The sequence below is a fragment of the Phocoena sinus genome, chromosome 6 (assembly GCF_008692025.1).
Source record: "Phocoena sinus isolate mPhoSin1 chromosome 6, mPhoSin1.pri, whole genome shotgun sequence".
NCBI classification, from domain to species: Eukaryota; Metazoa; Chordata; class Mammalia; order Artiodactyla; family Phocoenidae; genus Phocoena; species Phocoena sinus.
In genome coordinates, this window is record NC_045768.1 from 68,963,525 (window position 1) to 68,976,358 (window position 12,834).

Consider the following 12,834-nt stretch of genomic DNA (forward strand, 5'->3'; position numbering starts at 1 on the left):
ACATTGGTTCATAGTATTGCCTATCAGTGTTTTATAGTCATTTAGTTTTTGGAATGAAGTTTAATATAGTCATTTAGTTTTTGGAATGAAACTAGACTTAAATGCTCTGTAATGGTCCCTTTCAGTAGTATTAGTTAATTACTAATTCTCATTGCAAATTTAAAACTTGGTTAATTTTTTAAAACTTCTTTTCCCAGATGATCTTTCCATTTCAGTGGCAATGCCCATATATTCCCCTTTGTCCTCTTTCACTGGCAGCCGTGCTTAGTGCACCTTTACCATTTATAGTTGGAGTTGACTCAAGGTATTTTGATCTTCATGACCCACCACAAGATGTTGTTTGCATTGACTTGGATACAAACATGTTATATATGTAAGTTGATTCTTTTTATATTATCTCCATTTATATTTTTCCCCACATGTAGTTATAGCTCATTGAAAGCATATAAAAATATGCTACTTTTAAAAGTTGGTAATAAGTCTTCAGATTCAATACAATGATTCTCAATCAGGACAGGTATCAGAATCCTGGAATGTTGTGTGATTTGAAAAAGATTGTGTTCAATATTGTAATAGTTTATATTGGATAATAATGTTAACAGTAGGCAGGAGATATTTATGTTTATCAGAAGAGAATATGGATTATTAAAAAAAAAAGGTTAAAAACACTGCTTTCAGAGCTCAAGAGATGATATGCTATCTAGGTTTAATTCAAAATCCGTGTGTAAGCTCTTAAAAAATGGGTTTACCTGTTTGAGTTTAGTCACAATATAGGGTAATATGCTGTTTTCTTAGTTGTCAAGATTTGAATTTTATAGGGATTACAGAGAAATTGATATTAAAAATCAGAGTTTGTGTTTACTGGAGGTGATAAATATGTATAGCAGTGGTGTAACTGAGGGTTCAGAGAGTAGAGTACCACACTAATAAAAGAAGATTCATCCATCCAGTTCTAGATGGTTGTTTAGGAGCGCCCTCTGCAACCCCGCCCTCACAAAAACAACAAACAACATGGGTAAAGGGCAGTAAGTATTGAAACTTCCCTAGTATTAATGCCAAATTCCAGGTCCTGGAGTGCTTTTATTCTTTACTGTTTGATACTGGCAGAAAATGAATAGAGTGAGAATTTGGGATGAGACTTCAATGGTTACAGCAGTAGAATTGGTTGGGAAAATAGCCTTGAGTGAACCAGAAGAATAACTTAAGGAAGGAAGAAAACATTTAATGTACCTTAAAAAATAATTTTGAAATGGATCTACCATTGTATTTTGAAAACTGTGTAATTGTGGTAGCTCTTTACTATGTTTGTCTATTTATTTGGGTTTTCAGTACTTTAAAAAAATTGAAGTATAGTTGATTTATAATATTGTACTATTTTCAGGTGCACAGCATAGTGATTCAGTATTTTTACAGATTATATTCCAATAAAAGTTATTAAAAGGTAATGGCAATAATTCCCTGTGCTATGCAGTATATCCTTGTTGCTTATTTATTTTATACATAGTAGTTTGTATCTCTTAATCCTATAATCCTATCTTGCTCCTCCCCGCTTTCCTCTCTTCACTGGTAACCATTAGTTTGTTTTCTATATCTGTGAGTCTGTTTCTGTTTTGCTGTACTCATTTTTTTTTATATTTTAGATTCTACATATAAGTGATATCACACAGTATTTATCTTTCTCTCCCTAATTTCACTAAGCATAATATTCTCTAGGTCCATCCATGATGCTGCAAATGGCAGAATTTCATTCTTTTTTATGGTCGAGTACTATTTTATTGTGTGTGTGTGTGTGTGTGTGTGTGTGTATATATATATATATATATATAATCTTTATTCATTCATCTGTTGATGGACACTTGGGTTGCTTCCATGTCTTGGCAATTGTAAATAGTGCTGCTATGAACAATCAGGTGCATGTATCTTTTCGAATTAGTGCTTTCATTTTTTCTGGATATATACCCAGGAGTGGAATTGCTGGATCATATGGTAGTTCTACTTTTAGTTTTTTGAGGAACCTCCGTACTGTTTTCCATAGTGGCTGCACCAGTTTACATTTCCACCAACAGTGTATTAGGGTTCCCTTTTCTCCATATCCTCGCCAACATTTAGTTTATGTTGTCTTTTTGCCGAGAGCCATTTTGACAGGTGTGAGGTGATATTTCACCGTTGTTTTGATTTGCATTTCTGTAGTAATTAGTGATGTTGAGCATCTTTTCATGTGCCTGTTAGCCATCTGTATGCCTTCTTTGGAAAAATGTGTTTTCAGGTTTTCTGCCCATTTTTTGATTGTATTGTTTGCTTTTTTGATAATGAGCTATATGAGCTGTTCGTATGTTTTGGATATTAACCCCTTGTTGGTCGCATCATTTGCAAATATTTTCTCCGATTCCATAGGTTGTCTTTTTGATTTGTTGATGGCTTCCTTTGCTGTGCAAAAGCTTTTAAATTTAATTAGGTCCCATTTGTTAATTTTTGCTTTTATTTATTTTGCCTTAGGGGACAGATCCAAAAAATACTGCTATGATTTATGTCAGAGTGTCTTGCCTGTGTTCTCTTCTAGGAGTTTTATGGTTTCAGATCGTCTATTTAGGTCTTTAATCCATTTTGAGTTTATTTTTGTATATGGTGTGAGGGAATGTTCTAATCTCATTGTTTTACCTGTAGCTGTCCAGTTTTCCCAGCACCACTTATTGAAAAAACTGTCTTTTCTCCATTGTATATTCTTGCTTCCTTTGTCATAGATTAATTGATTGTAGGTGCGTGGGTTTATTTCTGGGCTCTCTGTTTAGTTCAGTTGATCTATGTGTCTGTGTTTTGCCAGACACAAAACATGCTGTTGCTGTTTTGATTACTGTAACTTTGTAGTATAGTCTGAAGTCTGGGATGGTGATACCTCCAGCTTTGTTCTTTTTCCTCAGGATTGCTTTTGTAATTTGTGGTCTTTTGTGGTTCTTCATGAATTTTAGGATTATTTGTTCTATTTCTTTGAAAAATGTCATGAGTATTTTGATAGGGATTGCATGATTGCTTGGGGAGGTATTGGTCATTTTAACAATATTAATTCTTAAAATTCCAGAAGAGCAAGGGGCATCTTTACATTTCTTTGTATCATCTTTACTTTCCTTCATCTGAGTTTTCAGAGTGTAGGTCTTTCACCTTAGTTAAGTTTATTCCTGGGTATTTTATTCTTTTTGATACAATTTCAAATGGGATTTTTTTTTTTTTACTTTCCCTTTCTGATAGTTCATTATTATTGTAGAGAAAAGCAACAGATTTCTGTATATTAATCTTGTATCCTGCAACTTTGCTGAATTCGTTTATTAGTTCTAATAGTTTTTGTGTGGTGACTTTAGGGTTTTCTTCATTTTTTTAAAAATTGAAGTATAGTTGATTTACAGCTCTATAGCCAAGTGATCCGTTATACACATACATTCTTTTTTTGTGTTCTTTTCCACTGTTGTTTATCACAGGATGTTGAATATAGTTCACTATGCTGTACAATAGGACCTGTTGTTTATCCATTCTAAATGTAATAGTTTGTGTCTGCCAACCCCAAACTCCCAGTCCTTCCTCTCCCTTCCCTCTTGGCAACCAGAAATCTGTTCTCTGTGTCTAGGAGTGTGTTTCTGTTTTGTAGATAAGTTTGTTTGTGTCATGTTTTAGATTCTAGAGTTTTCTATGTAAAGTATCATGTCATCTCTAAATAGTAACAGTTTGACTTCTTCCCTTCCAATTTGGATGCTTAATTTAACGGGAAGGCTTTCAGCTTTTCACCATTGAGTATGATGTTAGCTCTGCATTTGTCACATATGGTCTTTATTATGTTGAGATATGTTCTCTCTGTACCCACTTTGATGAGAATTTTTATGATGAATGTATGTTGAATTTTGTCAATTGCTTTTTGAACGTCTGTTGAGATGATCATGTGTTTTTTGTCTTTCCTTTTGTTAATGTGGTGTATCACATTGATTTTACATATTTTGAACCATCCTTGTGTCCCTGGAATAAGTCCAACTTGATCATGTGTATGATCCTTTTTATATATTGTTGGATTTGGTTTGTTATATTTTGATGAGGATTTTTGCATCTATATTCATCAAAGATACTGGCCTGTAATTGTCTTTTTTTGTAGTGTTTTTGGTTTTAGTACCAGGGTAAAGGTGGCCTTGTAGAATGAATTTAATAATTTGGAATAGTTTCTTTAATACTTTGGAATAGTTTTAGAAGGGTAGGTATTAACTCTTCGTTATATGTTTGGTAGAATTCCCCTGTGAAGCAGTCTGGTTCTGGACTTTGTTGGCTGGGAGTTTTTTTTAAATTACAAATTCAATTTTACTGCTAGTGATTGGTTTGTTCAAAGTGTCTGTTTCTTCTTGATTCATTCTTGGCAAGTTTTGTGTCTAGAAGTTTATCCATTTATTCTAGGTTGCCCAATTTGTTGGCATATAAGTTTTCTTAGTATTCTTTTACTTTTTTTTTTTTTATACTTCCATGGTGTTGGTTGTTATTTTTCCTTTTTTCATTTCTTATTTTTTTTAATTTGGGTTGTCTTTTTTATTCTTGGTGAGCCTGACTGAAGGCTTATCAATTTTTTTTTTCTTTTTTCAAAAAACCAGCTCTTGGTTTCATTGATCTTTTCTATTTTTTTAAATCTCTTTCTTATTTATTTTCTCCCTGAGCTTTATTATTTCCTTCCTTCTGCTGACTTTGGCCTTTGTTTGTTCTTCTTTTTCTAATTCTTTTAGGTGGTAGGTTATGTTGTTTGAGATTTTTTTTGTTTCTTGGGGAAGGTCTGTATTGCTATAAACTTCGCTCTTAGAACTGCTTTTTCTGCATCCCATAGATTTTGGAGTGTAGTGTTTTCATTTGTCTTGAGGTATTTTCTGATTTCCTCTTTGATTCCTTTATTGACCTGTTGGTTTTTTTAGTAGCATGTTTTTAGTCTCTGCACATTTGTTCTTTTCTTGTTTTCTTTCTGTAGTTAATTTCTAGTTTCATACCATTGTGGTTGGAAAAAATAGTTGATAAAATAATTTCTATCCTCTTAAATTTGTTAAGACTTGTTTTGTGGCCTAGCATGTGATCTGTCCTGGAGCATGTTCCATGTGCACTCGAAAAGAATGTTAATGATGCTGGTTTTGAATGTAAATTTCCTGTAGATATCTATTAAGTCCAGCTGGTCTGTTGTGTCATTTTAGACTGCTCTTGCATTATTGACTGTCCATTGATGTAAGTGGGGTTTTAAAGTACCCTACTATTACTGTATTAGTGTCAATTTCTACCTTTGTGTCTGTTAGTATTTGCTTTATATGTTTAGGTGCTCCTGGGTGCACGTATGTTGAGTGTAATATCATTTTCTTGTATTGATCTCTTTATCATTTTATAATGCCTTTCTTTGTCTTTTGTTATAGCCTTTGTTTAAAGTTTATTTTCTGATATGAGCATTGCTACCCCCACTCTCTTGTCATTTCTGTTTGCATAAAGTATCTTTTCCCATCCCCCCACTATCAGTCTTTTTGTGTCTTCAGCTCTGGAGTGAGTCTCTTGTGGAAAGAAGGGTCTTGGTTTTTTGTCCAATCAGCCACCATATGTCTTTTTTTAAAAAATATTTATTTATTTTATTTTTGGCTGCACTGGGTCTTGGTTGCAGTATGCGGGGTCTTCGTTGCGGCATGAGGGATCCTCCACTGCAGCATGCAGGCTCCTCATTGAGGTGTGCGGGCTTCTCTCTAGTTGTGGCGCATGGGCTCAGTAGTTGTGGCATGCAGGCTCTGTAGTTTGGGTGTGTGAGCTTCAGAGCGCATGGGCTCTGTAGTTGCGGCATGCGGGCTCTCTAGTTTTGGCCCACATGCTCAACAGTTGCAGTGCATGGGCTTAGTTGCCCCATGGCATGCAGGATCTTAGTTCCCTGACCAGGGGTCGAACCCACGTCCCCTGCATTGGCATGGAATTCTTTTTTTTTTAATGGTAAATTTTATGTTATGTATATTTTACCATGATTTTATTTTATTTTTTTAACATCTTTATTGGAGTATAATTGCTTTACAATGTTGTGTTAGTTTCTGCTGTATAACAAAGTGAATCAGCTATATGTATACATATATCCTCATATCCCCTCCCTCTTGCATCTCCCTCTCACCCTCCCTATCCCACCCCTCTAGGTGGTCACAAAGCACTGAGCTGATCTCCCTGTGCTATGTAGCTGCTTCCCACTAGCTATCTATTTTACATTTGGTAGTGTGTATATGTCAGTGCCACTCTTACTTCGTCCCACCTTACCCTTCCCCCCACTGTGTCCTCAAGTCCATTCTCTGTTCTGCATCTTTATTCCTGCCCTGTCCCTAGGTTCATCACAACCTTTTTTTTTTTTTTTTAGATTCTATATACATGTGTTAGCATATGGTATTTGGTTTTCTCTTTCTGACTTACTTCACTCTGTATGACAGACTCTAGGTCCATCCACCTCACTGCATATAACTCAATTTCATTTCCTTTTATGGCTGAGTAATATTCCATTGTATGTATGTGCTACATCTTCTTTATCCATTCATCTGTCAGTGGATACCTAGGTTGCTTCCATGTCCTGCCTATTGTAAATAGTGCTGCAGTGAACATTGCGGTACATGTCTCTTTTTGAATTATGGTTTTTTCAGGGTATATGCCCAGTAGTGGGATTGCTGGATCATATGGTAGTTCTGTTTTTAGGTTTTTAAGGAACCTCCATACTGTTCTCCATAGTGGCTCTATCAGTTTACATTCCCACCAACAGTGCAAGGGGGTTCCTTTTTTTCCACACCCTCTCCAGCATTTATTTTTTGTAGATTTTGTGTTGATGGCCATTCTGACTGGTGTGAGGTGATAACTCATTGTAGTCTTGATTTGCATTTCTCTAATGATTAGTGATGTTGAGCATCCTTTCATGTGTTTGTTGGCAATCTGTATATCTTCTTTGAAGAAATGTCTGTTTAGGTCTCCTGCCCATTTTTGGATTGGGTTGTTTGTTATTTTGATATTGAGGTGCTTGAGCTGCTTGTATATTTTGGAGATTAATCCTTTGTCAGTTGCTTTGTTTGCAAATATTTTCTGGGAGGTGGATTCTTAACCACTGGACCACCAGGGAGGTCCCACCGTATGTCTTTTGATTGGAGCATTTAGATCATTGACATTTAAAGTAATTATTGACAGGTATGTAATTATTGTCATTTTATTACTTGTTTTCCAGTTGTTTTGAGGTTTTTCTCTGTTATTTCTTTTTGTTTCTTCCCTTGTGGTTTGATGATTTTCTTTAGTACTATGCTTCTGTTCCTTTCTTTTTAGTTTCTGTGTAACTATCGTAGGTTTTTGCTTTGTGTTTACTGTCGGGTTTATATATTGTTGACCTATAACTATGTCTACTTTTTGTTTTAAACTGTTAGTAATTTAGTACAAACACATTCTAAAATATCTACATTTTTTTTTACTCCCTCTCCCCACATTTTGTGTTTTTGATGTCATATTTTGTATCTTCATGTTTGTCTCTTAACTGTTTATTGTAGTTATAGTTGCTTTTACAGTTTTTTGTCTTTTAATCTTCATATTGGCTTAAGTGGTTGATCTTCAGTCCTTACTATACATTTGCTTTTCCTAGTGGGATTTTCCCTTTCCTATAGATTCTTACTTTTTTGTCCATTTAGAGAAGACCCTTTCACAGTTCTTTTAGGGTAGATTTAGTATTGATGAACTCTTTTAGTTTTTGCTTGTCTGAGAAGATCTTTATCTCTCCCTGTAGTCTAAGTGATAATCTTGCTGGGTAGAGTATCCTGGGTTGCAGACTTTTCCTGTTCTGCACTTTGAATATATCATGCCACTCCCTTCTGGCCTACAAAATTTCTGCAGAGAAATCAGCTGATAGCCTTATGGGGGTTCCCTTGTATATGACACTTTGCTTTTCTCTTGCTGCCTTCAGAACTCACTGTTTACTTTTAACTTTTGTCATTTTAATTGTGATATGTCTTGGTGTGGGCCTGTTTGGGTTCATCTTGTTTTGACCCTCTGTGCTTCCTTTACCTGGATATCTGTTTCCTTCCTCAGGTTTGGTTAGTTTTCAGCCATAATTTTCTCAGATACATTTTTGATCCCCTTTTCTGTCTTTTGGTATCCCTATAATGTGAATGTTGGTATGTTTAATGTTATTCTGTAGATCTCTTAAACTGTTTCCATTTTTTTTAATTTGTTTTTCTTTTTTTATGTTTTTCTTTTTGCCTCTTGTTAGTCCCAGTGGTCCTCCAGCCAGCCAAGGGGGCTTGTCTACCCTGTGTAGGACTCCAGGACTGGGGTACCCTATCTGTGGCTCTCACCACTCACTCCCCTGAGAGGGTGTCCACCTGTGTAATCTCCCATTTCCTCTGAGTCCCCTCCCCTGGGCACAGGTCCCAACCCAATCACTTTTCTTCCCTTCCATGTGTATCTTTCTTACAGCCTTGGTGGTACAGGAGTCCATCTGCCAGTTTTCAGTTAGTTTTTCATGAGAATTGTTCCACATGTAGATGTATTTTTTGATGTGTTCATGGGGGGAAGTGAGCTCCATGTCCTCTTGGTCTACCATCTTGATTGATCTCTACTATGTGTATTTAGATTTACTTATAGCCTGGAAATAATGAACTGCTTGGAAGCACTAAATATTTCTTGTCATACACATTTCATTGTTTTTCAGTAACTATCCCTGAAAAAGTTATTTCAAGGTTGTATATAGTGTGGTGCCTGTGGAAATGATTTTGAAGTTTTAACTCAAATATTTACCTCATTTTATTTACTGTTCTGAATAAAAGAATATTATAGAGATTCTTTTTTTTTTTTTTTTTCTGTACGCGGGTCTCTCATTGTTGTGGCCTCTCCCGTTGCGGAGCCCAGGCTCCGGATGCGCAGGCTCAGCGGCCATGGTTCACGGGCCCAGCCGCTCTGTGGCATGTGGGATCTTCCCGGACCGGGGCACGAACCCGTGTCCCCTGCATCGGCAGGCGGACTCTCAACCACTGCGCCACCAGGGAAGCTCTATTATAGAGATTCTTAATTTTGCCCAGGTTTAAATAAGTTCTATATAATTTCTATTGTTCAAAACACTGTTTTGTAAAATAATTTTGAACTCTGCTTAATTGTACTTACAGAATTATGAAATGTTCTAGATACCGAAGAATTATAGAGAATAATGTAAATAACTTGCATGAATCTTCCTCCCAGATTCCAGATTCCACCCACTAATACATATTATATATGTGTTAGTATAAATGACATTTTGTTTTTCATGCTTTAAAAATTTATGTTTGTATAGTTTTCTGTGAATTGCTTTTTTACTCATCATTCTCTATGCGGTTCATCCATGTTGATACACGTAGCTCTACTTTGTCTTCAGTGTTTATCAGTGTTGATGGGTATTTAGATTGTAGTTAGATTTTGCAATTATGAACAAAACTGCTCTGATCATTATTATGCATATTTCTTTGAGTACATGGTTAAAATTCCTCTGAAACATATACCTAGAAGAGCTAATGTTGGTTGGTAGGCATAGCTAATGCCATATTACTCTTTCCCCTCTTCATCAGCAAATGAAAGTTCTCTTTGTTCCATATCATTGTCAGTACTTGTTATGATCAAACTTTCAAATTTTTGCCAACTTGATGGTAATGGGATGTCACTGTGGCTTTAATTCACATTTCCCTAATTAGTAGAAAATGAGGTGTTTTAATTTCTTTTTGCCCTTTGGTTTTTCCCTCCTTTTTTGGTACATTTTCCTGTTGGGTTGTTTGTCTTTTTCTTTTGATTTGTATAAGGCCTTTATATAATCTGGAAGTAATTCTTAGTCTGTTATATGCATTGCAAATAGCTTGTGCCACACTGTGATTTGTATTTTCATTGTTGTGTCTTTTGATGAACAGAAACTTATATTAATTGATCACAGCTCTCAGTTTCTCTTTATGGATTGCCATTTTTGGTTCTTGTACGTGAAATCCTCTGCCTTGAGGTCATGAAATATTATCCTGGATATTCGTAAAGTTGTGAGGTTTTGACTTTCTCATTTAGACCTTTAATTTAGCTAAACTTGGTATTATTAGTGTATGACGAGACATAGAGATACCATTTTATATATTTTTTTAACATGAGTAAACAGTTGTCACATAGCACTGTTTATTGAATGGTCAGTTCATCTCTTTCCCACCTGTCTTCCGAGTCAATACCATCACATATCAGTTTTTATATTTGTGTGGGTATGTATCCAGGCTTATTTTCTGTTCCTTTGGTTTGTTTTAGTCTCTTGCCAGCATCAGATTATCTTAATGACTTGAAAATTAAGTTGTCTACGACATTGATGAACCTTGAAAACCTCATGCTAAAAGACCTTATATGATCCCATTTATTTGAAATGCCCAAGGCAAACCTGTAGACACAGAAAATAGATTAGTGGTTACTTTGGGATGGGAGGATGGGGGAATTGTGGGTTAGTGACTAAGAGGGTGTGGGGTTTCTTTTTGAGGTGATGAAAATACTCTAAAATTAATTGTGGTGGTTGTTAAAACAACTCTGAATATACTGAAAACCATCAGATTGCACACTTCAGATGAATAAATTGTATGGTATGTGAGTTATATCTCAATAACATTGTTTAAAAAAAATGATGTGAAATAGCAAGTCTCTTTACTGCTTATTCTTTAAAATTGTTTTGACTATATTTGGTCTTTTGCTTTTTCATATAAATTTTAATTAGTTTTTTAAATTCCATGCAAAATTTTGTTGTGATTTTCTGTTAGAATTCTGTTGAATTCATAGATTAATTTGGGGGCAAATAAGATCATTTTGACATAAAGTCTCAGTACCCGTGAATGTTGTATTTTACTTCATAGGTGTTTTTAAAGGTTTTTCAATAACTGTTTCAGTTTTCTCTGTAAAGATCGGCACACCTTTTGTTAAACTTACTTATTCATAACTAAGTACCTTATGGTTTTTATTGCTACTGTAAATGGTATTTTAATTACATTTTTTATTTGTTAGTTGCTGGAGTATAACTATGCTTTTGATTTTTTATGTAGTGGTCTCCTGTCCAGCAGCTTACTTGAATTCTCTTATTTTCATTTGCTTGTAGATTCTCTTCAATTTTCTGGCTATAAACAATCATATCCTCTACAACTTATATATTTAAGAATTTCTTGTCTTAATTCTCTGGCTAGGATCCTAGTATAATATTGAATAGAAATATTCATAACTGGTATCTTGTCTTGTTCCTAATTTCAAAGGGAATGATTTGAGCAATTCATCATTAAGTATCTTTATGCTTTAAAGCAAGAATTGACATCTGGCCCAAGGCCTGTTTTTGTAAATAAAATTTTATTGTATCATAGCCATGCTCATTCAATTACATGTAGTCTGAGGCTGCTTTCATGCTACAGTGGCATATTTGAGTAGTTGTAACAGAGGTCTTGTGGTCCTGAAAGCAAAAAATACTTCCTATCTGATTCTTTATAGAAAAGGTTTGCTAGCCCCACTTTAGGGTTTTGATTGCTTAATAATAAATTAAGGAACCTTCTTTCCACTTCTAGATTAAAAGTAATTTCTTTTTTTAAATCATAAATAGGTGGTGAACTTTATAATGCTTTTGTACAACTATTTAGATGAGTATTAAGTTTTTCTCCTTTAATCTTAGTGTGGTAAATTACATTATAAAATCAGTTAGTAGTAAACAACCCTGCATTCCTAAAGTAAACATCTTTCTCTCTTTTTTTTTTTAATGTGCTAGTGGATTAAATTCTCTAAGAATTTAAGATGCTAGCATTGATGTTCATAAGTGATATTGGCCTGACATTAGCTCCAGCCCATGGTTGGTACATAGTGCTTTCGTCTTTGTAGCGTTTTAAACGTTTCTAATTCTGTAAAAATATTTTATTTGACTCATGCATTATTTAAAAGCGTTCTTTTGAACTTCCAAAGTAATTTCTTTTTCTTAAATGGTGACTCGTTTGAATTGTGGTGAGAACATGCTCTGTATGCTACTGACTCTGATATTTGTCGAGATTTGCTTCTAATAGGTAGTTTGAAGTCTCAAGTCAATTAAGTTTGACACTTAAAATATTATAATTCTAAAATGTAACTTTGAAACAAGACTTGTGTTGTATTCATAACTCCAGTTAATGAAAATCTATGTTGGAGGGTTAGAATGAGATGACCAAATTTGACTGAGGTTGGTTAAAATGAAAAGAGAACTTCTTGAAAACCACTTGTTCAGATTCTCAAATTGTAACTTCAGTAAAAATACCCTTTGCATTTTCTTTTTTAGTTTGACATAAGAATTTTGTTTAAGTAAAAACAGATTATAACGGACTTTATTAATCATGTTGTTATTTAATAGATCAGATGAAAAGAAGAACATGAACTGGAAGCAGCTTCCCAAAAAGCCATGCAAAAATCTGATTAGCACCTTGAAGAAATTGTATCCCCAGCTATCTTCGGGTAAATGTGAGGAAAAAGGAAGGGATTTTTTGTTTGTTTGTTTTTTGCCATGTTGCGTGTCTTGTGGGATCTTAGTTCCCCAACCAGGGATTGAACCCAGGCCCTCTGCAGTGAGAGTGCAGAGTCCTAACCCCTGCACTGCCAGGGAATTCCCAGGAAGGGATATTTCTAATGAAAGAATGTATATAAGAAAATTCTTAGATTTAGACATAATTTTGCTCTGCTTAAAGGGAGTCTCATTACAAAACAGAACTCCAATAGTAAGATACTACTGTTGTGGTTCATGTTTTTTTGTTTTGTTTTGTTTTTTTGCGGTATGCGGGCCTCTCACTGTTGTGGCCTCTCCCGTTGCGGAGCCCA

The 12,834-nt window shown here is 34.9% G+C and overlaps 1 protein-coding gene across 3 annotated transcripts in view; it reads left to right on the plus strand.

Moving 5' to 3' along the window:
• DENND4C (DENN domain containing 4C) overlaps nucleotides 1–12,834 on the plus strand; it is a 132,459-nt gene that overhangs the window by 58,125 nt on the left and 61,500 nt on the right. For all 3 annotated transcript variants that reach the window (XM_032634467.1, XM_032634466.1, XM_032634468.1), the window contains exons 10-11: nucleotides 198–373; nucleotides 12,374–12,474. In XM_032634467.1, the coding sequence (XP_032490358.1) occupies nucleotides 198–373; nucleotides 12,374–12,474 (277 nt within the window). The remainder of the gene's footprint in view (nucleotides 1–197; nucleotides 374–12,373; nucleotides 12,475–12,834) is intronic.